The 27,683-nt window shown below is 37.7% G+C and overlaps 2 protein-coding genes across 11 annotated transcripts in view; one reads left to right on the forward strand and one right to left on the reverse strand.

Annotated features, from left to right (window-relative positions):
* LOC307111816 (prolyl-tRNA synthetase associated domain-containing protein 1) overlaps positions 1 to 9,240 on the forward strand; it is a gene marked incomplete at its 5' end in the record, with an annotated part of 9,584 nt that extends 344 nt beyond the window's left edge. The window contains 2 exons of one of the 2 annotated variants that reach the window (XM_079791934.1): positions 2,357 to 2,884; positions 3,925 to 9,240. In XM_079791934.1, the coding sequence (XP_079648060.1) occupies positions 2,357 to 2,884; positions 3,925 to 4,356 (960 nt within the window). In that variant the 3' untranslated portion in view covers positions 4,357 to 9,240. Of the gene's footprint in view, positions 1 to 66; positions 2,885 to 3,924 lie in introns of both variants that reach the window. The other variant, XM_079791935.1, reaches the window with a different exon arrangement.
* A 153-nt stretch (positions 9,241 to 9,393) lies between these two features.
* Positions 9,394 to 27,683, reverse strand: part of CCDC88A (coiled-coil domain containing 88A) — a 110,853-nt gene continuing 92,563 nt past the window's right edge. For 2 of the 9 annotated variants that reach the window (XM_079791922.1, XM_079791927.1), the window contains 8 exons: positions 25,607 to 25,699; positions 25,264 to 25,478; positions 20,224 to 20,307; positions 19,011 to 19,214; positions 18,345 to 18,416; positions 17,351 to 17,431; positions 15,312 to 15,577; positions 9,394 to 14,864 (listed from right to left, as the gene is read on the reverse strand). In XM_079791922.1, the coding sequence (XP_079648048.1) occupies positions 13,878 to 14,864; positions 15,312 to 15,577; positions 17,351 to 17,431; positions 18,345 to 18,416; positions 19,011 to 19,214; positions 20,224 to 20,307; positions 25,264 to 25,478; positions 25,607 to 25,699 (2,002 nt within the window). In that variant the 3' untranslated portion in view covers positions 9,394 to 13,877. Of the gene's footprint in view, positions 14,865 to 15,311; positions 15,578 to 17,339; positions 17,432 to 18,344; positions 18,417 to 19,010; positions 19,215 to 20,223; positions 20,308 to 25,263; positions 25,479 to 25,606; positions 25,700 to 27,683 lie in introns of those variants that run through there. The other 7 variants (XM_079791925.1, XM_079791926.1, XM_079791924.1 and 4 more) reach the window with 7 other exon arrangements.

The following is a 27,683-nucleotide window of genomic DNA, read 5'->3' on the forward strand; positions in this document are numbered from 1 at the left end:
GGAGGCGCTAATTCAATCTGTAGCCTCTTCCCGGGGTCAGCCGCGCGTCGGTAATCGCTTCTGCAGGTCGCTTCCTTTTCTAGAAGTTTATTTCTGCTCTTCTGGGGCTGTGAGCGCCTACCCTCCGAGGAAAGTTAAACCCGGAAATGTGGGAGAAAGGATACGTTCTTAGAAGACACATGCAAGGAAAAAATACCAGGGAACGTGGCCCTGGCTAAATAGTCAGGTATTGCATGGTTTAAAAATTCTTGCAGCACACCGGTTGAGAAATCGCTGGGCTCTTGTGCTGGAGGTGGTGACAAGGGAAAGGACTTGAAAGGCAATCGTGATGGATTAGCTATGGGGTGGCTGGGTGGTGGTGGTGGGGAGTGGAGGTGTGTTTAGGGGAGGGATTCTTGCCTTGCATAAGTGATGGATGGCAGTTCAATCCCAAAGAGATTTCTAGGTAGGCAATGTGCTGGATGCACTGCCAATTTTATCTCTTTTCATTCTTCTTTTGTAGCTGCCCCGGAGATCCTACCCTTGGTTAATGTTTTCCTACTTTGGGACATAATTTACATTGCTTAGGTACAATCAGATTCCAATTATTCTTTCCTTGCTTACTTTCTGGTCACCATGATTGGATTTGGATATTTATTCTTCAAAGTCTTCAAATATTTAAGGACAATCACTCGGGATATGCCTTATCTTCCAAAGGGTGATCTTGCTATTGATTGCTTTCTACTTTCATTCTTAGAGGAAAAGCTAATGAAAAAAGTGAGCCCCACCACCTTTACACGCCAAAATAAATTTTAATGAATTGAGTGTTCTTAATAAAAATTAGGTTGAATGTGAAAGCCATTAACATTTATACAGTAGCCAAATGAGCCAAGATATAAACAAAGCTAATTCACAAACGGGGAAATAAAAGAATAAACATGAAAAAAAGTTCCAGGTAAGCTGCTCTCCGTTGTCTGTGTTTTCTGAGCACTCAGTAATCTATAATAATAAAAGCGTAATATGCTAATTAGACCAGACAGCCAAACGACCTTCCAGACGTCCTTCTGGATGAAGCTGCAGTGGCTGGGGCCAAGGCAGAGGTGGTTAGGGGCAATCAGACAGGCAGGCAGGCGAGCGGTTAGGAGCAGTGGTCCCGGACTGCGAGAGGGTGCAGGCCCGGCTGAGGGACCCTGGAGTGCACGAATTCGTGCACCGGGCCTCTAGTGTAGTATGTTTGCTTTTGTTATTGACCTGAATTTAGGTGGCCATGAGTAATAAGTAGCCTGTAGTTGGTTCATAATCAGAGGTCAAATAATTAGATGAAACAAGAATTAGTAGGGAAACATGGCTCAGTAGTTTTTAGAAGTGGGTTAAACTGAAAAGTTTTATTTTTTAAAATATATTTTTATTGATTTCAGAGAGGTAGGGAGAGGGAGACAGAAACATCAATGATGAGGGAATCATTGAATGGATACCTCCTGCACGCTTGAGCCCACAACCCGGGCATGTACCCTTGACTGGAATCGAACCCATGACCCTTTATAGTCCACAGGCCAACGCTCTATTCACTGAGCCAAACAAGCCAGGGCAAGTTGAGAAGTTTTATCATTGTTCTGTCTAAGGCCAATTCTGGGTGAAATTGTGAAATCAGTTCTTGTGCAGTTACCACCAAGGCCTATGCAGGTGAGGAACCAGATGGATACTTTGTTGTGTCTTCTGAAGGGGCTTCCTTTTCCAGGCTCTCAATTAGCACCCCAGAAATGACCTAAATTTATTGTCACTAGAGTTAAACGTCCCTAGGATTATCTATGTTTATTTGGGATTTGAGGCTTAACCTAAATTCATAAATGAAACCCTAACATGAAATTTCAGGCCTCATACAAGGGTTCAGTGAAAGTTTCTAAGGATAGCAGAAGCCACCCCACCAGAGGCAGGCAAACTGCTTCTGAAAAAGTTGAGTCCAGGTTGCCACAGATGAATAATAACAAAAGTTAACTTTCAGAAAGGGTAAAGGGAAAATTATAATTAAAAAATTGAGAAGTCTTAAAAGGATAGGGATTGGCCCCCAACCCTCTCCCTGATGGTTCGCAAACTCAGGGAGTTTCCCTGGTGAAATCTGAAACCGGTCCCCCTACCCAGAGGACAAGCAGAAATCCAAAAGGCATGCCGCTCCATATAAGCAAGGGAACTTAGGCGGCTTGTCTTGGGTGGCTGCAAGACAAGCTCTCCATCCAGATAGTTTATACAGAGGCCATAACATGGTTCAGTCGTTTACTGTCCAGATGGTCTCAACACATTACTCTTTCAAGGTTGCGTCCCTCAGGTGGCAACCTTTAACAGCCAAACTACCATGTTCTCGGATCTTCCCTCCGTGCAGGTGTTGAAAGGCTGTGTCCTGGGACCGCTTTCAGGAACGTGCAGGGAAGGGCGCACGAAGACGGCGCGCCGCCCACCCCCGGAAGGCGCCGCCCACCCCCGGAAGGCGCCGCCCACCCCCGGAAGGCGCCGCCCACCCCCGGAAGGCGCCGCCCACCCCCGGAAGGCGCCGCCCACCCCCGGAAGGCGCCGCCCACCCCCGGAAGGCGCCGCCCACCCCCGGAAGGCGCCGCCCACCCCCGGAAGGCGCCGCCCACCCCCGGAAGGCGCCGCCCACCCCCGGAAGGCGCCGCCCACCCCCGGAAGGCGCCGCCCACCTCCGGAAGGCGCGGGCACTGGGCTTCCAGAGGCGGCCCTATTTCCCTGTAGGCGCTCTCCTCAACCTCCAGAGATGCCAGGCACTTCCTCCCCCACTGTCGCTCCTGCTGGCCACGACAGCAGCAGCATGGCCGGTGCTGAGTTGCGGGCAGCGCTCGAGCAGAGGCTCGACGCCCTCGCCATCCGCACGGAGGTCGTGGAGCACCCGGAGGTGAGAAGCCCGGCCGGGACTGCCAGGACAGAGCGGGTGGGCGCTGGCCGCAGAAGCCACTGTGCCGGGGTAATGTGTGCCGCAGAAACGTCCGTTTTAGGCATTTCCCAGATTCTAGTTCGGAAAGGACCCTCTGGATTTGGGATTATGATGTTATGTGAGAAAACTTGTTTTCTCGAAACATTTCATATTGAGAACTTGTGCATTGTAAACTGTTGTGAGATGTTGCTCACTTTGTCCACTTTATGTGTAAAGTCACCAAGCAGAAAACTGTCTCTGCAGTAGCTACGATGTATCAGGCATCATACACACCAGCAGGACACCAGGGTTAGAGAGTTTTGTATTTTTAACATGATTTAATGTATATGAAGATTTGCAAATATTTCACAGAACCAGTTGTAACTTGAGAGCTGCGGGTACATAACGTTTTTACCCAAAGCTTCAGTAACAGCTAATGGTAATAGCTAAATATGGTAATCTCCAAAGGGTAGAGAAGGCCATTAAAAGTCTTCTCTTTATAAATTTAACATCGAAACTATCATTTTCTCGGATCCTCTTCCCTCCCATAGTCCACATACGCTCCTTCTTTACCTGTGCATATTGCCAGCTTTCTGATGTTCTGTTAGTCCAGGGTCTCATTCCCTGCCCTCCCCCTCCCCCTCACTGTGGTTACCTACTTGTAGATTGGAGGTTGTCACCTGATCTGGATGTAATGGGATGCTAAGGAATCTGTGCTGTTATAAACTTTCAATTTAAAGAAAAAACAAAAAGTATTTTAGGAATGTGAGGGCTTGGTCAGTCAGCACACTGGAATAGAGAACTGACCTAAGATAAATTACTTGAGGTCCTGATATGAGGAATCGAGCTGGAAAAGACTTGTTTCATATGGGTGAAATCCAGAGCATTGAGTACTTCCTAACCTTGTTTTTTTCTAACGTTGCTGTTTTCACCCAGCAAGCAAAATACATTGTAACTGTGTATGTGTGCAGTGTGTGTATACATGCATATTATTTTTAAATTTATCATATGACATTTTACAGGTGTTTACAGTTGAAGAAATGATGCCTCATGTCCAACATTTGAAAGGAGCACATAGTAAGAACTTATTTCTTAAAGACAAAAAGAAAAAAGGCTATTGGCTGGTGACAGTTCTTCATGATAGACAAGTTAATTTAAATGATCTTGCCAAGCAGTTAGGTGTCGGGAGTGGAAATCTGCGGTTTGCTGATGAAACAGCCATGCTAGAAAAGCTGAAAGTTGGCTCAGGCTGTGCCACACCCTTGGCACTATTCTGTGATGATGGAGATGTGAAATTTGTTCTGGATTCTGCTTTTTTGGAAGGTGGACATGAAAAGGTATACTTTCATCCAATGACCAATGCTGCAACCATGGGGTTGAGCCCTGAAGACTTTCTTACATTTGTGAAGAAGACAGGACATGATCCCATAATACTGGATTTTGATAAAAACTAATTGGGCTAATGTTTAGAATACATTTACATCTGAAAGCTGTTTTTCTTATTTCTAATTTGTAAAAAGCATTAGAAGTTAATAAGAATATTTAGCACCTTGGTTTGGTGACTAAAGTCATTTTAGGAGGCATATTTCATCTTAAAGTTGTTTTTAAAAAGATATATTGAGGTAGTGTTAGTCAGCTCAGATCCCTCTCCACTCCCCACCCTCCATTCCCCATGACTCATTACAGAAATGCCCTCAAAAATTAAGAATAAATTAACATCAAAACTAAGATTAACATATCTTGTTAGTTATTATACTTGAAAAAACAGCATATATAAAATTATGCATATGATAGTGCACATATAGGGAAAAATTAAGAGGAATATAAGTATATTGTTGATAATGGTTCTCTTTGGGGAATGAGGATCAAGGAATAAAAACTCCCCAGCAAAATAATTAAAACAAACAGGACAAGAGCTAAAAATTTCTGTTATTGGTATTTGTTTTTAAGTGTTTTTTCTTGCCCTACCTGGTTTGGCTCAGTGGATAGAGCATCAGCCTGTGGACTAAACGACCCTTGATTCGATTCCAGTCAAGGGCACATGCCCGGATTGTGGGCTCTATCCCCAGTAGGGGGCGTGCAAAAGGTAGAAGATTAATCTCAACAGTGATGTTTTTAAGCCTCTCCCTCTCCCTCTTTGAAATCAATAAAAACATATTTTAAAAAATAGAAGTGGTTTTTCTTCAGTGAAAAAATAAGATAATTACCTTTTTATAAAAGTATATCTTTAGGAAAGTTTCATCTAGAAAAACACTCAAAATAGGGATGTAAAATGTTGTAATCATTATACCATTGAAATTCTAAAACTCAGTAGCAGAATATACACAGGTCATTGGAAGGATTTATTTAGTCTTTGTTCAAAGGTTAGAAATGTGAATATGAACAAGTTTCTTCTGTCTTCTGGAATATATTGAATTTTACTCATCACCTTTCAGTTATGGCATATGAAAAGTATAAGATCCCAGGATTATATATTGTCAGTTGTCACATAGAAGGTAGTTAAAAAATAGAGTGAGGAAAATTGACATTTTTTCCACCTCACTTAAACAAAACCCTTCATCAGTTGAGGGTCTGGCATAGACTAGACTACAGAAATAGTCTACAGGTCTTGTCATGAGAATTCTCATTTTCCTCTAAGTCTGATCACTCAAAAAATAATTCCCACTTGGTAGAGATATTGTACTTAATTTATACTAATTTGTTACTGAAAGGCAAAGTACAAGTAAAAACGTGTCATTTATTGATATACCAGAGGCCCGGTGCACAGATTTGTGCACCGATGAGGTCCCTTGGCCTGGCCTGTACCCTCTCGCAATCTGTGACCCCTCGGGGGATGTCGGAGAGCTGGTTTTGGCCCAATCCCTGCAGGCCAGGCTGAGGGACCCCACTGGTACACAGTACACCAGGCCTCTAGTATGCTTACAAGATCTTTGGTTAATCTCTTCTCGCCCTCCCCCCCTCCCTCTGAGATTCATCAGTCTGTTCCATGTTTCCATGCCTGTGTGTTGAGTGTCTGCCCCCTGGTGGTCAGTGCGCATCATAGCTAATGGTTGAACGGTCGCTTAGACTTCTATATATAGATGATTAGAAGCTATAAGTCTATGACAGAATTTTTATAAAATATAGAACAGATTTAAGAGATGTGGAGTTAATAAGAAACACTTCATAAATGATAACCTTATCCTGATTTGCCATGTTAGTTTTTACCTACTGTATCTGTACTGTATCTCTAAGAGTAAGTTTTAGGTTGCTTTGCATATAAAATGAAGATTTAATGAATAGACCCAAAGACCTTAGATAAGTGGTCTAACTGCCCTTCCCCACCTCTGACAGAAACAGGTCCAGGAAGAATGACCTGCTCAAGGATACAAGGCTGGTTGCCATCTCTAACATTCTGCTTCCAATGGCTATGAGTGAAAAGGAGATACTGATTTGTACAATCTATTGTTTATTGATTTTTTTTTTTTTTAGGGAGAGAAATATTGATTTGTTGTTCTACTTATTTATGCATTCATTGGTTGGTTCTTGTATGTGCCCTGTCCAGGGATAGAAGAGAACCATAACCAACAAACTGAGCAACCCAGCCAGGGCTGAACAATCTATTAATGTATTCAAACCTATTTTGGAATTGACAGCTAATACTCTTCTCTCTTTCTCCCAAAACCTCTAAAACCCATCCCAAAATGATTAGGACACAATCATCTAAATAAGGTTATGGGTTATGTGAAAATTGGTTTTCCAGGGCAAAGGGAAAGGAAAGAATACTTGGCTAAATCATATTTTACATATTTTAAATGATTACTAACCATTTGTTATAAAAATCACCTTTGCTTTATTTTTTATATCAGTTTGATAAGCAAATGTTAAGCCAACCTAATTTTAAAAAACAAAGTTAAAAACTAAAATAAAAAAGTGATGCTTTTAAAAAGATAAACAATGGTGTCATTATAAACTGGATTTCTGTGGCTGATATTAGGTACTGCCAAACATTTTGCTATTCAACTTCAAATCCCTCAGTAGCATTACTCTGAAAGGAAATGTTACAGCTTTTATATTATTTGATTTGGTATTTAATAACATTTATAAGTACAATGGCAAACATCAAAAGAGAAACCTTAGTAGAAAAGAAAAAGACAATTTATAACCAGGTTTTGTTAAAGGGTGTTATAAGTGCAACTTTATAAGCATTCCGTTTAAGGCATTTTCATTGTCCAAATATTTCAACATGTACACATCAAGTTTGATATTATAAAATGGGCTCCTTTTGTATTATTCATTCAAGACTTAAAAAAAAAAATCTCAGGACTAAGTATAGCAAAAAAAAAAAAAAAAAAAGTCACCACTTTTCTCCTAAGTAACTTAAAATACAAGTCATTTAGCATACATTATTCCGCATTGTAATCCAGATTTGGTACAGTATCTTTTTCACTTCCTGACATAAACTGTTAAGACAGTGCAGGCTGTAATATTTCATTTGTGAGGTGGCTGCAATTCTGTAATATGCACAGTGATTTTTAAGTAGGCTCTTACCATGCCTTGCATGAAAGGTGCTACATACAAAACTGTTTTGTGAACTCTTTGGTAACCACCAGTTCAAAAACTTGGACCAAAATTTCCACATGGCCAGATCTGAAGCACTTTATTGGAGTTCTAGGCCAAAACTCTTACCCTGTATATTAAATTCTTCAGTGTTTTTTGGGGGTGGGGTCAGGTGGGGGGGTTAGGTGTCGATTTAGAATAAAGCCAGATAATTAAAAGCATGTCAGGCTCCAGTAAAAAAGGCCCCAGTTAGTTTCTAGTTGGCCACACTATTTTGTTTAAGGAAAAAGAGTGACTTCCTACTAAGTCTGCTTCCAATGATACCTTTTGGAGAAAGTAAAATATTCATGTGGTTATTATCTAGTCCTTTTTTGAATTGTTATGAAAAGGGGGATGAATATAATTGAGACTATTCCTACTTTTGCAGTCTCAAGTGTTCCCTTGGTTGTTGCTTTAACTGGGCTTTCTCACAGTCAGCCTACTCAGATTCAGTACTTTATAGGCTGCCCTTAGCATTTTCTACTTGAAGGAATAATGTGCTGCTTAAGTGAGCAGTTCTCTATTTTAGGACATCAGTATCCTGGAGAGGTCAAGCTGTGATATCATTCACCCTCATCGGGCTACCCCTACTCATTAATTTCAATTTTCAGTAAGTGTCCGGGGATGTGTCCTAGTTGTGCAAATTAGAAGCTAGTTAATATAAACCTAAATTACTCACTTACTGTATTTTAGCTAAAACATAATTTCTACATTTATTTTCCATTTATCCACCTAAAAATGAATTTACATTTTTTTACATGCAAGTGTCTCTAGACTGCCATGATGCCCATGATCAATTTGATACTTGAATCTAGGGAGTCATGATGGAGAGAGATCTTTCAAAGTCTAGAGAATACGTTTTAAATATGTCTGTTGTGTAATAACTATATTTTAGTAAGAATCCTTTGTATTTACATTACACAGCACCTTTCAGCAAGACTTTAAAAGTGATTTAACTTTATAGCACTATTTGGTGGCAAAACCTAAGTTAAATAGTGGCTAACTTAACCAGGTTTGCTAATTTCCATTTAATTTCTGGTCAACTATACATTCTGTCTTTTCATTAATGGTCTTTCTGAAAGTAGACTCTGATCACAACATAGCTACTGGCCTACCCCCTCCAAAAAAGATAAATATACATGAGAGAGAAAAAGGAGGAGGTAAAAAAGGAAGAGAGAGGAAGGGAAGGAGAGAAAAACAACACATTTCTCATGACATCTAGGTTAGTGATAAACACACAGTTCACATAAACCACACACAGGAATATGAATTATTCCAAAAAGATTTTTAGAGCTGGTAATGAGAGCCTAAGAAGTACACTGTTAAAATTAAAAAGTCAGTATCTTCCTCACTTAAGACCTTTAAGATTATTCTGATATTTATGTTAAATAATGAATTTGCATTAACAGGTATCAATGCATTTTTTGATTTTGTAAGAAAATAAAACTGTGATATAAAATTGGAACTACAAAAAGAACTGATGTTTCCCTGGGTTAAATTAACTAAATCTACTTTTTTGTGCTTCTTTTAAATGTTTAAGGTAACAAATGCATACAAATATTTCAAAAGTACCAATAATAGTTACCAACTTTAATGTAATATTATAAAGGTCAAAACCAGAAAAATTCTTATTAAGTGATAACCTTAATAATAAGTGAGTTCCTGGCAAAATGCAGATCATAGTAAGTTATTTACATTATATTTGCCATAAGAAAACTTAAGCAACAGTCAGCTCTCAAGTTAAAAAAACAAACATACATAACCCAATACTAAGGAAGGGAAATGAGTTAAAATACAGCAACTCTATCTTGGGAATGCCATTTGCTGGAAAACCACCTTACTTAAAAGTTTCAGGAAAACACTCTTTACTTAACTTGGATCCACTTGTGAATGCTTAGTGTTGCTTATTGGGGAATATGGAAAGATTAATATCACTGTAAATTTTTTATAACTCCCATCTCATTATGGATTTTTCAGATTTATCGTATAAACTGAATTTCTTGTTCAGTGCACCAAAATAATTGACTTAAAAAAAAATATCAACACATGCAGTCTGCTAACCAAATAAGACTCTGGCATGCCAAAACCAAGGTTCTCTGTATCTTGATATATAGTACATTCCACAACATACTACAGCATTTGATTTAGATTACACAACTAAATATAAATCACTAGATTTTCGCTAATTCTTAGCAGAAGCATTAAGCAAACATGAATAAATTCATAAACAAATGATGAAAGAAGTAGGTTGTTCTTGGAGTACTTCTTGAAACCTCAAAACACTTGGTCCTTAGCGAGAGAACATCCTTTATTCAGTAGATCTTAATAGTACAATGTATAGTAAGTCCTAAAACCTTCTAAAAATTTTGGCAGTTGACTCCAGTAGTGCTCCTTGATTCAAGGAAGGAATGAAGGTTTGTGTTTCTTGCCTGCTCTAGTCACGCAGAATTGTATAAAGTCTCCTTAAAGATTTAAAAAAATGATTTCTATAGTTGGGTGTCTTGTTACTTCAGAAATAAAGGCTTCATACTGAGAAAATGAAGGACACTTTTCTCTCTGTATTTAGTTGAAAGGTAGAAAAAAGAAAGAAAATATAAGAAAAGCTTGAAGATAAGAGATATAAAATACAGAGCAGCCACTACAAGAACAGCATGCACCAGATATTTCTATAGGAATGAGAGTGACAGAAAGTCAGACATGTTTTCCTTAAGTGGCATTTAGTTTACCCTCAATTACCAAGAACACTGTGGCAAAGTTGTATTCCTACCACAAAAAAGAAAAGACTTCACACTGAAACAGGAATTTCTAAAACATTACTCACTACTAAAATTAAATTTAAATTGAGGAAAAAATAATTCTTAAAGGTTTGCTTCCTGTGTGACAGGCAAAAAACAATGGCAATCAAATCATCTTGCTTTACTAGTAAATAAGATAGAAGTCATGAATTAATTAAGCAAGCAATATTTACATCTGTTAATGCAATATGCACTTGTTCTTATACTTAATGCTGTTAGTTTGTATAAATGAGACTAATCTCATTTACATTTTGAGTAAGAAACTCACCACTTGGCCCACATGTCATGTAGTGGGTAATAGAATTAGGAGCTTTGTTGCTCCCTAGACCTGCTTTTTGAATTTCTGCTTTCTTGTACTTTGTCCACATCTGCAGGAAAAAAGCATTTCATGTTATTTAATCAAAAGTTAAACATAATACAATTCATGAAGATAAGAAACTAAAGAGCTCTCATTGAATAGGGCAAGGAGATGGAATCTAACTCTGGGAAATTGTTTAATCTGATAGACATCTCATTACTTCAAGACTGATTTTCATAGTTTAAAAGCTAGAAATAATAAGACTGGTTTTCATATTTAAAAGCTAGAAGTAATATGCCTCCTAGTGTCAAAAAGGTTTCTTATTACGTTTATGTACTAAATGGTCATATATAGTTGTAAAGTAAAAAGTAATCTTGCATGCAGCGACAGAAACATCTACAATGAAGTATTTGTATTACTTACTAAGAAAACCTGGGCTTAAGGCATATTTTGTAGGCAAATAATATACCTCATTACACTGTAATAGCTAAAATTGTTTTGGTTAAAGGGGACCCAATACATAACAGTGTAAATTTACAATGTCACACTAATAATATTGGCATAATTTCTAGAAACCTAGGCCAGGAATAGAAACTATGCAGTTTCATCTAAAATTAGGGTATTGAATCTCACATAGTTTTTCAAAGAATCCTTTGTGAAGCCATAGGATTTTTATGGATATGTCTTAGAAGAAAAACATGTAGCTGCTCAATTGAGTCAGAGTTTTAATTTTATCTTAAAAAATGTATTTAATTGGGGGCATCTTTCTAAGATTTCACTTATATTAATATAGTGTTCTGAGAGAATTTTATGAGTCCACAGCTTATGATAGTTTCTGGAGGAAATCTAGTCTGTATTCTTAAACAATCATCAAGACACATGGACATGGTATGTATCTGTCTCACATGCACAGTGTGTATTTTCTTTTTGAAAATGTGCTGTATATATAACTATAGCCATTTGGGTTGTAAATACTTCTTTACTGTAAAAGTAATTTTTAAAAATAATCACAGTTTTTAATATAATAGCACATGTTTCTCAATGTATGAAATTTAAAATTTAATATTTTAAATTAAAAATATATGGCCAGATTTATAATATTTAAAAAGTTGAAATAGTTGAGAAATAAAACTTGACTCATGTGGAAAAGAAAGAATAATTTTTACATTTGCATGATATATGTCCTCCATCTAATCTCACCTGCATTTGCCATTAATTTTTATTACTAGGTTATGAAAAAATAAAAGAAGGCATACCAAAAACATTTAAAATGTTAGAATTGAGTATAAAACAAATGACAATAAAATAGATTGATGTATTTACGCAGAAAATATATTAGGTGGTACTAAAAATATGAAAATTTTCTGATTGATTACCTGCTCTAGCACTACTTTTAGTAAGAGCTGGCTATGAGAAAAGTAGTATGGTCAAAGGTGTAAGTAGAAGGGGCCTTGGTTCAATTAATAATAATTAATATAACAACATGTAGTAAATAATAATTTCCTTCCTCTTTAGAAAGTTACATTTCAAAGCATTCCTTTCAGATGCCAGGCTGTTATTAACAGAAATATTTAGGCTAAATCAAAATGGCAAAAACATTCCAGAGACAGAGCGAAGATATACTCCTCCAGAGATAAGTGAGAGTTATGAGTTTTTATTTTTGTTTTATTCTGGGAGATTCAAGTTTAGCTGATTCTGTTTTTAAAGGACCACAGCAAGAGACAATTTTAAAGTTTATGACAACAGAGTCAAAGTTAGCAAATATTTTCTCTATCTTATATGGTTATTTTTTAGCTACAAGTCGTATTTATTCTTAGTTCTATAATTTGTTCTACTAAAAGTACACCTATTAATTTAAGTGTGGTTATAAATCCTAATATTTTATTTTAGCATAATGTACTCATTTTAGAAAACTTTTTTTAAGGACAGACATATCATTTAATAATAAATTATAAAATTATAGAAGTACCAATCTTCACCACTTTGTAAACTTGCTACCCTTTTTAACAGAAGTAAAAATGCAAATTTTCAACACATTGAGTATAACTGTTTTATTTCTCTTTGACTCTATTAAAAAAAGAAAAAGAACTAGAAAAACCCTGATTCTAGGTAAAAATTAATCTTTAAGGAAGATGAAGAAAAGTGCAGAAAAGAAATAGAATACATAGAAAATGCTCCTAGTTACTGTGAAAGTCACATTTAAATTTGATGGGGTTTTTTAAGAATTACACTAACTTTATTAATATTAACAATGTTTTAAATTTGAACAATTTTATAAATATGGGCAGTAGTTAATATTTGCTACATAAAGTATTGAGTTATTAACTATTTCTTTGAAAATAAAACAGGACAGAAGGCATAATTAAGTGGCAAAAGGACTTTTTTTTTTTTTTTACATATTTTCCTATACATGTGCAGTATGAGGTGCACATTCTGGAAATAAAAGAAAGGGCCTGGCCTTCATGGCTCAGTGGTTAAGCGTCGAGCTATGAACCAGGAGGGCATCGTTCGGTTCCAGGTCAGAGCACATGCCCGGGTTACGGGCTCGATCCCCAGTAGTGGGGCATGTTTCTATCCATCTCTCCCTCTTCTTACCTCTGAAATCAACAAAAAGAAATATATATTTTTAAAAGAAATATTTCTTAGAAAAAAGAAAGGATTGAGAAGGAGGAAGGGAGGAAATGAGCATTCTTTTTTGGAAGCAACAAAGTATGACTTGGGCCCTCACTGGTTTGGCTCAGTGGATAAGAGTGTCAGTCTGCAAACTGAAGGGTCCTGTGTTCGATTCCAGTCGAGCGCACATGCCCAGGTTGCAGGCTCCATCCCCAGTAGGGGTCATGCAGGAGGCAGCCAGTCGATGATTCTCATCATTGTTGTTTCTATCCCTCTCCCTTCCTCTCTGAAATCAATAAAATTAAAAAAAAAATTTTTTTGAAAAAAACACACACCACACCAAAAAACAAAATATGACTTGGAAATGCTTTCTTGGTAATTACAGCATGCAGCTATCTTAACATGCTTCTAAAAGTAACAATCTCTTATCAGGCGGCAAGAAATGTGAAAGAGGAGCATGTATTGTTAAGGTTTTTAAAGTCATGCAGAAAATGTACAATGCAATTAATATTTCATGCAGGCTTTGGTGTGGTTACACATTCACATTTATATACAAGCCATCATGTACAGCCAAAATTTGAAAATAAAAATATGAACCTTGCCAAATACTTTTCAACAGCAGCTCTTCAAGTCAGATTAGAGAAGCATAGTACATATCAAATGACATCAGGATTATACTGTGCAGTTTTGATCATACACAACCATATTCATACCAAACAGTCTGATTATCCTCAGAAACCAACAATGCAGCTTCTGTGTCATCAGGACAGAGGCATGCAGGAGTGATAAGATTGCTGCTACCTACAGAAGACTGTGGGTTACAGTTACCACGGATCTGATGATCAGAAAACTGTTCATTATCTTTCTGTGAAGCTTTATCCAAAGAGGCAGAAGCCTGGTCAGTTACTCTGGTGACTGGCCTGGGAGGTAACCCACTGATGTTACTAACTAACTCTGTATTCAGGGATAAAAATGGCTGAGGTGGATGAGTAAATGACTCTATACTATCTTTAGCTGATATTACAAGTGTGTCATTAGACATATTAATAGTGGCAAAAGTTTGGTTTAGAAAATGTGACCTTTCTGTTGAGTTTCTAGCCTGGGCATATAGAGACTCATGCTCATCTGTAACTAAATCAACTTGTGCATGAGAACCTACATAATATGTTGGGCTGTGAATTTTATGGGAAGACCACTGGTGTAAATGGTACTCACTAGATGCTGCAGTGATGTGGCTATCAGCAACAGCTGGTGATGAATCAACTGACATAGGCAGTCTACTGTCCTTGGTCAAAAAATCATGGATGCTTGTCCTTCGAGTAGTCCCTTCTGCAGTAGAGATCACACTGCTGGCACGAGGTAAAGTGGCATAAGGATTACTATCTTTTGATTGTCGTGACAAAGAAGATTCTTTTACTAATTTTATCTTTCCTTGAGTGCCTGGTGTAGGTTTTCCTGGAGAACTAATTAAGTAGGTATCTTCAGTCTTTTGAGGACCAGGTCTCACAAATTGTTCAGGCTTAGTTGTCCGTCTATCATAGAAGTCTCCTGGGCTTTTTCCACTTACTGACCTGGCCAGACCACAGCTAACGGGTTTGCTTTTTCCCAAAAAGTCAGAAGAGACAGACAAACTTTTCATTACTTCATCTAAAAGATTATCTTGACTTGAGGACTTTATCTGTTAAAAAACAAAGCAGATTAATGAGTATCAGGTATGCTTTTCCTTTCCTGATATATTAGACTGCATAATATAAAACTGCCAGTATTTCTAAACACTCCTTTATTTAAAAAAAAAAAATGCTCTAAAGTTCGCCCAGGCTGGTGTGTCTCAGTGGTAGAGCAGCGTCTGTGCACTGAAGGGTCTCGGGTTCAATTCAGATCAAGGGCTCATACAGGTTTGCTCCCTAGCTGCCCTCCCCCGCACTGTGGGGCACATGTGGGAGGCAACCAATTGATGTGTCTTTCTCAATCAGATGTTTCTCTCCTTCCCTCCCATTCCACTCTTTCTAAAAATCAATGGAAAAAATATCATTGGGCATTAACAACAACAAAAAAGCTCTAAAGTTCAGTCACAGACATTTAACTTGTAATGCCGATCTAAATTAAGGTCACCTATAAAACTCACCTGTATTGAGGTAAGCTTGTTGCTTTCTTCCAAAAACTGTTGTAGAGTAACAACCTCACTTCCAGGGGAACCAGTTTTGATCCTGTGATGTGCTCGACTCTCAGTTTCAGGCATTTTGTGCTGGAGCGCTGGACTTGATCTGGTCTGTCTTTTCAAGTACTGGATTGGACTGCTACCACTGCTGGACCAAGCCTCATGGTCATGAAGCAAGCTAAATTCCCCACTGCTATGGCTTTGTGGCCTGCTCTGGATATTAACTGCACCTGCTTTTGGAGTAAGTGGTGTGTTAAGAGTTCAATAATAGAAATGAGATTAAAACTATATAAGTAATAAGATTTGTTGACTGGGTTCTTACGAAGAGCCAAACTGACTTTCAAGCTTTACTCAGAAATGCTTAGTAACTGTTTATCTTTTACTAGTCTAACAACTGCCAGATTATTTTGTCTACCATAAACTTATCCGTCTATCATAGCCTGCTTCTTTATTTTGTCAATTTGACAAATATAAGCAAGCACCTTTGCCACCATACTCAGAGCCTAAACATATAAAGCAGGTACTTAATGCATTTGATGAGGAAATGAATGAATAAATAAATGGTTAATATGTATTTTTTAAAATACAGGTTCAAATACAAGTTGACCCTGAATAACATGGGATTAGGGGTGCTAACCCCCACCCCTTCCGCATATTTTCAAGGGTCAACTATAACTGTAAATCACCTCACAATTTAGAACAAAACGTGACTATAGGAATTTTAAATATTTCTGAATGTTAAAACCAAAAACTATTCTAAATGCTAAAAATTCTAATGCTTTGCCTTTCTATGAAGTTTTTATTCCTTAAAGTTTTATCTGTTCATCTTTAATAAATGGCCTTAAAGAAAAATTTTTTAAAATTAAATAGGCATATAAGGAAAGTCATGCTTTCCACTGTTGGTATGGTGGCCACTCAGTTGAGTAACTGTATAGAATGCAAATTACTAGTTCTGGAAAAAAGCTATCTAAAGCTTATGCTATTCCTTAACAGTGCTAATTGATTTTGATCAAAAGCAAACTGATACAGTATTGAGATAGAAAATGCAACTTTCCATGGTTTTCTAATCACAAAAGAGTAAAGTAGGTCATGAAAGAATTTGGCTCAAGTTCTGTAATAATTTTATAGAAATAAGATTTTCTTAAATTTTCAAATACTTCATATGTTCAGACTACTTTTTCCTACTGGCTATACAAACATGATTATAAAAATTTAAAAATCCCTTTTTTTCCCCAGATCATAGCAAAAAGGTCATAGCATTAATGATAAAAATAAACTAAAATGGAGACAAAAGGATTTTATAAAGCAAAGAGCAATGGAATAAATGCATTGACTCTAATTTGGCAATTCTGGACTGTACAGAATATATTTTAACAAACTTTTATAATCCATTAAACAATTCCAGAATCCTAGTAGGCAGTATACCTTTAAGGAAAAAGGTATTAGTCAAGGCTTTCTTCAAGACAGACATTACATAAAAGCCTTACCTGAAATGTATATTTAAAAAGTAAGGGAAAAATTGAAATAATTCTTAGATGAGCTATATGCATCCACTTGGCTCTTGTTTCACATATATATACACACAATTGCCTTATCAAATTAAAAAATATATTTCCCCCTATTTCGTGGATAAATTAAGTGTGTGTAAAACTCTTTCTGTAATGTGAGTTCAATGTACAAGCATCATGAAAAAATTAAGGACAACCATGTTAATGAGAAAGATAAAACATAAGTAAAATAAGACCTACAGATATTTTTGAAGTATAAATTATAAATTATTTTACCTGTGAAAGATAAAAAATGGAAACCAAAATAACTGCTCCTGTTTTTACATTTATATACATTGAAATACATTTGTATTACAATGTTAAAAGTATAAAATATTCCAAGAAACTATGTCCCAAACAGATGATTTGGATTTCACACTTTACCCTAGAAACTTCATCGATCTACCTTTTAAATGTGGAAATGGATGGAACATATTAATAAATTTACCTACAGCATACCTTTGACTTCATGGAGTGAAGCATTATTATTGCTATTGCTAGTGGATGTCCTGCCACTATCAAGGCTGGCTGGTCTCGAAGCTAAATGAAAAAATCAGGAGACAGTGTGATAAAACTTCCAGCTGATGACACTGAACTTTACATTCTGATCACAGAATGCTTTGAGGAAGTAATCATGCATACTTGCACACATCGAGCATGCCCACCGATAGCTTAATTGTATACATTAGAGAGCAAAGACATTTCCACATAGTTTAGTAAGATAGGGCACGTCTGAAACAATTGTTGAAATTTAAAGAAAAGAAGATAAATTGCATATTTTGATTTGAATATGACTTCTAGAAGGATACTAGGACTATTTTAAATTAATAGAGTGACATGCCAAAAAAAGGTGCTAGTGATTAGGTCACTTACAACAGATCAGACAAAGAACCCCGCACATTGCAAAGATGCCACAAACAGGAGGAATATGAGCATCTGTAGTTAATGTTTTGTATTCCTATCCATAGAAGGGGAACAACCGCACAGTTAACATGGCCCTATCCCATTTCTTAAAATCCTGCTTTCATGTGAAATTCCTTTTACATGTTATCCACTTATTGTTAATAATTTAGTTTGGTAAGACATGATTTTCCAGATAGAAATTTAAAAACCTGAAATGCTTGACATTGCAGAATATGGTTTCTTAAAGTTGATATTTTCTTAAAGTAAATATGGTAAAAAGTAATTCAGAACTTTAAACTTATACTAAAATGGCAACAAAATTACCTTTAATCATTGTGCAGGAATACTTTATAAATGACCTTGACTAAAACAGAGACTATTTAGATGAAACAGTAACCTTAAAAGGAGTAAAGGGGAGTATTAGGTATGAAGAAATGGCAGAGGTATGAGGTGCAGGTTAGATAAAACATGCTTGCTGGCAATGCACATTCAGATTCAATGCAACATTCTATAGTTAATACGTACTCTCTAAATAAAGTTCATATCTTACCATGAACTCTTGATCCCGTACTAGAATCATCACTAATACCTTGTGGACTTATATCTTCAAAGGATGTAGCATCTACATAAAATAGCAAAATAGATATTAAAGTATTTCTTAACCAAAAAAAAACCCACACCAACATTGCAAAATTTTATTTACTCAGAATATGGAAATTCTTTTTAAATTACATATAATACATCTCTATTAAATATATTTCTAGACGCAACCAAAAACTGGAACTGGAGCAAGAAAAATAGCTCTGATGAGAGTTTACTCGCCAATGGAACAGTCTCCGTGACCCTGCAAAGCAAGAGCCTCGGTTGTTCTACATGGTTTTTTTTCTCTGTTTGAAGTGGTAGTGTTTTCGGGTGTTTTTTTTTGTTTGTTTGTTTTTTTAAGCTTCTATTAGTCGCTCCTTTTCTCAAACTTTACTTGCTTTGCTTTTTCTTTTCTTGTCAGTTCATTAGCTGTTTATTATCAAAAGCTTAGGAAAAATTTTAGTTATTTTGTCTTAAATTTTTTAAAATGCTTTGAAAATTCCCTCAAATCAAAGCCAGAGTGTTTTGATAATTATTTCCGTTTGCTACTGTCAAAAAGTACACAAGGGAAAGTCAAATTAAAATTTCTGTTGCCAACAGTTCCACAACAGTGCAAATAGCAGACGGCCTATACCTTTATTATTAACCAACTGCTTGGATCTGAAGCCTGTAGAAGAGTTGACAGTTGAAAAGTTGATAGCTGTAGTAGAGAAGGCCATAGCTCCCAATTCTTTTCTCCTTTTACCCGTTGAAATATCATCCGGAACCTCCAAATTCTCAGTACTACCTGTCCACTGTCCTCCTGCTAGGACCATGGACTGCACCAGGTCATTCATGGCTGGGATGCAAATGAAAGCAAATGAATCAGCATGGTTAATGTTCTTGCTCTTATTTCTCTTTTGTATTATAAATGATCTGGGGGGGGGGGTTCCCTATGGATTAATGCAAGTGAAAATAAAAAACTGTAACCACAATGTCATTCAAATTATGACATGCATTCAGCTGAATGAAATGAATAGGCCAAAGGCTGATAAATTTCAGTAAATATTTTTATCCCATCTCCACCCCATTTAAAGATGGGAAAAGAAATTTTACTCTGTACAACTGCCATGCTTTTGCGCAGTGAGGTGCAATATAATTAGAAGCCTTCATAATGTGGTTTTGTGGTGACAAAAATGGAATGAATAAAGGTAAGATGGAGAGCAGTTCTCATACAGCATCATTATTGAAAATGATAAAGAGTCCTTGGTCAGAGCAGGTTACTGAAGAAATTATTCATTTTATCAATCAAATAAGTATACCATTAATAAAAACCTGAAAGAGATGATAGTCAAAGTGACAGACGTTTAATGTAATTATGTAATTACCCATTCCACTTAAAAAAAAAAAAAAGGAAAACCAGAGTATTATTATATAAAGAATGACAAACATTTTTAAGGGTTATAGGCCATTTTATTTATTTATTTAATCTAGTTCAATAAGGAAATAAATGTCTAATGCTAAACATTCTGTTATATTTTCTTTAAGTAAATTTCTTTGGGAAAAAAATCTCTAATGGCATAAAATTAGGGTTTTATTTCTGCCAACTTTTAGAAAGCACTGGAAATTTACAAGTGTATTATTACATGTACAACTAAACATATGCATGTATATGTATCAGTGAACATACATATAATGCAAATTCAGTGCCAGTTTTGAAAAAAAAATTCTTCCAGCTCCTTGTATTAGAGGAAGACTGCACTTCGTAAAATAAGAAAATTGGCACAGTCCAGAGAAAGGTTAGTGAAAATTAGTAATGGAAGCCAATGTAGTCAACCGAAAGAAGCTGAACTGTCATAAAGTCTTACACATGGAACGGCGGTAGCAGGCCTTCATTTTGTCTTTATCCTTCGGTCTGTTCCTCAAAAAGGGCAGTCTTTTCAGTGCAACCACTTTAATGTCAGAGCATGAGGAAAAACAGAAACAGAAAAATGAAACAGAAAAAAGGGAGAAGAACAGATGGGAGTTAAATGTTGAAATTAAGGACAGAAATGAATGTCTGAGTTTCAGCTTATGTATGCTATATTAAAGTTATTATTCTCGTGCTGCTGAGTGATAATGAAATATGAAATAAGCACTCTGATACTTTAAAATACTTGGAACGGCACTGAAGACAATGATGAGGAACATATACTTTGAAAGCTTGGATTAGCTAAAGTCCTATAAATACAGGAACTGGTTAGAATTACTATGGAACAAGTTTCCTAGTTAAGTTGTAAATGTATACCTTTAAAATTAGGGCTATTGGTGGGACACAGAGTATACGTGATAAAAATGTACAAGGCTTTTCAATCCTCTATTTTCTTTAATTTTTTTAAATTATAAGGCTTTATGGAAAAGTAATTTAGGTAAATGCACTTAAGAGTATTTTAGTAATATACATCACCAAAAACTAAAGTGCCCATGGGATGTTTTAAACAATCTAAAGATTTTAAAACTTTCATTAAAAATTTTCAATACTTTCTTAAACTTTAATAAAGAAATAGCAAATTGCTTCTTGGTGCAATATGTAGTAGCACCATGGAAATATATATTCCTTGAACAGGCTTTCAAAAGATGAAATAAGCAATTACATTAAACTTCATTTCACCAAAAAGTTGTCTGGGGAAAGAGAAAAAAAGAGTATTGTGACAGTAGTAATAAGTGCTAGCACTAAGTCCTGATAAGGCTAAAAGATATGAAGGCATCCTAAAACAAGCAAAAATGACCCCAAAAAAGTGTACATTACATTTTTAGGTATTTATTTTGAAGGGCTTTTTCGGTGAGGTTATTAAAAAAATCAAAGATAGCACTGTGCAAGAAAATTTTGTGAATGAAAATGAGGGTTATAACTACAGGAGTCATTAGTACAAAAATAAAAATGTTCACTAGTCACTAACCTTCTTAAACTACATTTTATATATATATATATATATATATATATATATATATATATACACACACATACATATTTCTAAATATATTTTTATTGATTTCAGAGAGGAAGGGAGAGGGAGATAAAAACATTAATGATGAGACAGAATCATTGATCAACTGCCTCCTACACACCCCCTACTGGGGATCAAGCCCACAACCGGGGCATGTGCCCTGACTGGGATTCGAACCGTGACTTCCTGGTTCATGGGTCAATGCTCAATCACTGAACTACACCTGGCTAAACTAGCTACACTAATAAGAGAGAAATATGCAAATTGACCATACCTCCATGACACCCACCAGCCAACCAGGAGTGAGCATGCAAATTAACCCAACAAATATGGTGGGTTAATTTGCATATGCAGATGCAAAGCAGCCGGGCGGGGCTGGATGCCTACTATGAGGGGGAGGGCGGGAGGTGGAGGGAGCTACAGGAGCAGCGTTCCGCCTGGAGCGAGGACTTGCAGGCTCCCGGACGGCTGGGAGTGAGGGTTTGCAGGCTCCCGGGCAGCAGGGAGCGAAGACAGGGGAAGGAAGGCCTATTCTTGCACGAATCTTTGTGCAATGGGCCTCTAGTATTTTAACCTTTTGCACTCGGATGTTGAGTGTGACTCGACACACGGTTAGCATTAGAATAAAGGAATCGAGAAAAAAGCAAGTGAGTGCAAAGGGTTAATAAGATTTAAATACAAAAAGCCCTGGCTGGGTGGCTCAGTTGGTTCGAGCATCATCCCATATACCAAGAGGTTGAGGGTTCCATTCCCAGGATCAGGGCACACCCCTAGGTTCAATGCCCAGTTGGGGCACATATGGAAGGCAACCGATTGATGTTTCTCTCTCATATAGATCTCTCTCTCTCTCAAAATCAATTAAACCAAAACACATCGCCCGGCCGGCATAGCTCAGTGGTTAAGCGTCGACCTATGAACCACAGGGTCACAGTTTGATTCCTGGTCAGGGCACATGCCCTGGTTGCAGGCTCGATCCCCCATAGGAGCATGCAGGAGGCAGCCGATCAATGATTCTCTCTCATCATTGATGTTTCTATCTCTCTCTACCTCTCCCCTTCCTCGCTCAAATAAATAAAATATATTAAAAACAAAAAACATACCTTGGGTGAGGATTAAACTTTTTAAAAATAAGTAAATACAAAAAATATATTTATTTTGGAACTACAATTCAGGCACTAGTGATACAACTTGCATAAAGACTTAAAAACATTGTACACAGCCTTAATAACTATGCTCTTTCTCAGGGTTTACCACTGTCTTGTAAATAATCAAAGTTCTTTGACACACTGGTAAGAATCATTCATTAAGTAGAATGCAATGTACATACAGCTTTTTAACTTATATATTTGATTGCTATTAGGAATACGCAGTCATGATTCATTTAAGCTTTTAATTTGACCTATTTCTTTTCTAGCTTCGTATAGCACAATTACTTTCAATGATTAAAATAAATGAACTGAAAGCAATGTAAAAATGGACACTTAGCTAAACCAAAGCTGAATGGTTGCAACATGCACATGTTGTCTTTACTTTTTTTTTCTGTTTCAACTGTTTTCCAAAGACTGCTTTACTGACAGACACTCTTACAAAAGGGAGAGGACCACAGGCGTTTCAAATTTGCCAGTGGTAGAATGTGATCTTTGTTATGGTAATTAGTTTTTAGATACACGTTTTTTCCCCCCAAACCATAGTGAAATTAAGGGACTATCAGCATTGTTGTATTTTGTGTTTATTTAAAAAATTCTAAAACTGAACAACTGCAGGAAAAGAGAATATTACTTCCTTTTGATTCTTATTTTGAAGGTTTCAGCAGAGAGTATGAAGGAATGACGGGTAGGACAAAAATAAGTTTACAGTTGTGAGTTTATTCTTGTATTATTAAAAATAATAATACAAGAATAAACTCATACAACTGTAAAGTTACTTTTGCCCTATCCTGTACTTAAAACAAACAAGATGGTCTCAGAAAAGACTGTCATGCCTTTCTTGTGTAGGTTCTCATATCTGAATTGAAATATCTTCCTTTAATTAAAAAAATTAAGTATATCTACTACCATTTCTCATTTAATAAAATGTCAGATTTTTATATCTAAAGATAGAGATAAAAGTAAATTATCTGGAAACATTTCAAGGAAAACTTGATGATCTTTCCACAATACTCAGACGTTTCATGCAGATTTGGCTGACAAGACTAGGTAGCAAAAGACCCAGGTAATGATATTCTTATGTGGGGACAAAGAATTAAACAAATTTCTTGAGCCCACCATATAAATACACCCACATGTGTGTATGCATGAATATGTACATATGTATGTATATGATTTGCTGCTTGATTATGGATTCTGATTCTTAGGTGCTACAGTTGCATTCTAAAATATACCCTATAATGAATGTCTAATCTCCTACACCTGAAAATACTGCCTTTTGAGAGATAATCCCCAAGGCCAAAACATTGTCTATAGTTTTTTTAAAGTTACCCAGATGGAGTGTCTACCCCTAAGGGAAATAGTAGCTGTTTTTGCCTGCTATTCACTTTAAAAAATAGTAATGAAATGTATATGTGTATATAAATCTATTATTTTTTTAAAATATATTTTATTAATTTTTTACAGAGAGGAAGGGAGAAGGATAGTGAGTTAGAAATATTGATGAGAGAGAAACATCGATTCAGCTGCCTCCTGCACACCTCCCACTGGGGATGTGCCTGCAACCGAGGTAACTGCCCTTGACTGGAATCCAACCTGAGACCCTTCAGTCCGCAGGCCGACGCTCTATCTACTGAGCCAAACCGGTCAGGGCTAAATCTATTTTTAAAATTTAATGACTCTGGTGATAGAGTGAGTGGATTCGAAGTATACTGTTTATATATTTTATAAGAACACTGATAGTCAACTTCTTGGACATCTTCTAAGGGCCCAGGATTGGATTCTTTTCTCTTTCTCTTAAAATACACTTCTTTAGCCATTTACTTTGCCCTTGCTGTTTAGCTAAGGACACTATTAATGAAATGAAAAGATTATGAATTATGTAGGGTACATTATGATGTGAACTTCTGTATTTGTAATTAAAAATATTAAATCAGCCTTAGCCGGTTTGGCTCAGTGGATAGTGTGTCAGCCTGCAGATCGAAGGGTCCCGGGTTCGATTCCGGTCAAGGGCACGTACAAAAGGCAACCAATCAATGTGTATCTCTCACATCAATGTTTCTTTCTGTCTTTCTCTCTCTCTTCCACTCTCTCTAAAAGATCAATGGAAAAATATCCTCGGGTGAAGATTAACAAAAAAAACAAAAAATACTAAATCACAACTATATACACAAATTTATATCTCCTCCCCTATTTTAACCAATCCTTTATCAAGCACTCAATACTTTTCATAACCATCAATTATTTCTAAATCTTTAAATAGCATTCTCTTCAAATTTATAGCTATTTCTTTGCTTTCAATGTAACTTTGTTCCAATTTGATACAAAAGTATAAGTAAAACCTCATTATAAAATGCCTTATTCTATTTTGTTATAATTATGAAAATGATCTCTTGTAAATATTTCTCGCTGGCTCCTCATAATCACCCGGGTAAGTATGACACAAAGATGAAATGCTTGCCCATATTAACAGAACTAGCAAATGGCAAAGGTTTCTGGCTCTTATTTCAATGTTCTTTCTACACTGTTTTACCTCCCCAGCCAAATGATGGTATCCCTGTGTATGGAATATCTTTACACACACAATACAGAAAATCATGTGGTTATGTATTATTGTAGTATATAATGAATTTTATAATTGTATGGAGTTAAAAAGAAATGCATTAATTAGACTATTATCTCAAAGGAGTGTTGAAGTTATTTTTTAAAAACGTTTTAGAAAGGATTCTAAATCAATACTAGATATAACAAATGTTTAAAGAGTTTAGGCACTCACTGCTGCTTTTCTTGGTCCCCAAAGTTTGGCCATCTTCTAAAGAGTTTGAACCTACTGAAGAACTATCTTGACTATCTTGATGGGGGAGTTGAAGAAATCCTTCACCGGAGTCTGAGCGCGTAGGTGTTAATGTTAGAGATTTCTGACGTTCCCGATTAATATCTTTCTTAGACTTTATCAATTTTCTCATTTTTAGAGTAATCCAGTTGCCTCTCCTGATAGAATAATTTAAAAAGTTCTTATCAGTCTAAAATTCAACATATAAATCCTTCACAAAATTAGAAGTTTAAAATATTCTGTTCTTTTTTTGGAATAAAAATGAGTCAATTTTGGTTAATAGTACCTTCTAGGAGGAGATGGCTCATAAAATTTGTATTGATCCATAATTTTCTCTTCTAATTTCTCCTTTTGTCGTCTTAATTCATTTAACTTATCACTATAAAAATAAAAATTAAATTTTAGGACATACATCATATTTTGTACAGTTATAAATGGTATTGTTATTTTGTGACTATGATCTAACTTCTCCCCAAAACATAAACAAATACAGATACCATAGTTGAAAACTAAGAATTTATTAGGTAGTAACAATGAATTTTTTCAAGTTTCTCCTTTTCTTTAAATTTACATACTTAAATAAAAGCATGTAGGATTTAAAGTTTCAATTCTTCAACAGGATTTAGTTGAAAAAAATTTTCCATGTTACAATCTTATCATGACAAAGGAATTCTCTTAACATCTTTTTTATAGCTATTAAACAACATTATATCAACATTGACTTTTTACCCATTTTTGGAATGAGGGGTAATTACAATTTATATAGGTAAAAAATTGAAATGAACAGTTTGCTTACAATTACAAATATCCTATATAATAAAAGTTTAATATGCAAATTGACCGAACGGTGGGACGACTGTTCACTATGACATGCACTGACCAACAGGGGGTAGACGCTTAACACAGGAGCTGCCCCTGGTGGTCAATACACTCCCATAGGGGGAGTGCCACTCAGTCAGAAGCCGGGCTCAGGGCTGGCGAGCACAGCGGCAGTGGCGGGAGCCTCTCCTGCCTCCGTGGCAGCGCTAAGCCGTCAGTCGAACATCCCCCGAGGGCTCCCAGACTACGAGAGGGCACAGGACAGGCTAAGGGATCCCCCTGCCCCGAGTGCACGAATTTCATGCACTGGGTCTCTAGTCCTATATAAGAAAGAGGTAATATGCAAATTGACCCTCACACCCTCACAAGATGGCTGCCTACAACCAGGCCGGCAAGGGGGTTAGTGAGGAACGACCAAACAACATAACAAGTAGGCTGCGTGGGGAGACCAGGCAGGAGGGGTTAGTGAGGGATGACCAAACAACTGAACAGCAGGCTGCGTGGGGCGAACAGGCCAGCAGGGGGGTTAGTGAGGGACGACCAATGACTGAACAAGCAGGCTGCATGGGGCGACCAGGCCAGCAGGGGGGGCAGTTGGGGGCAACCAGGCCGGCGGGGGGGGGGGGGCAGTTAGGGGAGACCAGACCAGCAGGGGGGGCAGTAAGAGGTGACCAGGACAGTGTGTGGGGCGGCAGTTAGGGGTGACCAGGCCAGCGGGGGGGGGGGGGGGGGGAGGCAGTTGGGGGCGACCAGGCCGGTGGGGGGGGGCAGTTAGGGGTGACCAGGCCAGCAGAGGGGGTAAGTTGGGGAGACCAGACCAGCAGGGGGGGGGCAGTAAGAGGTGACCAGGCCGGTGGGAGGGGGCAGCAGTTAGGGGTGACCAGGCTGGCAGAGGGGAGGTGCAGTTGGGGCGACCAGGCTGGCAGGGGTTCAGTTAGGGGTGACCAGGCCAGCAGAGGGGGGAAGTTGGGGTGACCAGACCAGCAGAGGGGGGGCAGTTGGGGGAGACCAGACCAGCAGGGCGGGGGGGGGGGGGGGGGCAGTAAGAGGCGACCAGGCCGGTGGGGATGGTGGCAGTTAGGGGTGACGAGGTCGGTGGGGGGGGGGGGAGGGTGACCAGGCCAGCAGAGGGGGGCAGTTGAGGGCAACCAGGCCGACAGGGGGGGCAGTAAGGGGTGACCAGGCCGGCGGGGGGGGGGGGCAGTTAGGAGCAACCAGGCCAGCAGGGAGGGGGAACAGCGGGGGCAGTTAGGGGCCACCAGGCCAGCAGGGGGGCAGTGAGGGGCGATCAGGCTGGCATGCAGAGGCAGTGAGGGGTGATCAGGCCGGCAAGGGGAGCAGTTAGGGGCGACCAGGCAGGCAGGCAGGTGAGCAATTAGGAACCAGCGGTCCAGGATTGTGAGAGGGATCCCGGATTGGAGAGGGTGCAGGCTAGGCTGAGGGGACCCCCACCCATGCACAAATTTCATGCACCAGGCCTCTAGTCTATATATAAAAGCCTAAGCGCCAGTAAACCGGTTGCTATGATGCACACTGACCACCAG

This window comes from Cnephaeus nilssonii (genome assembly GCF_951640355.1).
Source record: "Cnephaeus nilssonii genome assembly, chromosome: 15".
Classification (NCBI taxonomy): domain Eukaryota; kingdom Metazoa; phylum Chordata; class Mammalia; order Chiroptera; family Vespertilionidae; genus Cnephaeus; species Cnephaeus nilssonii.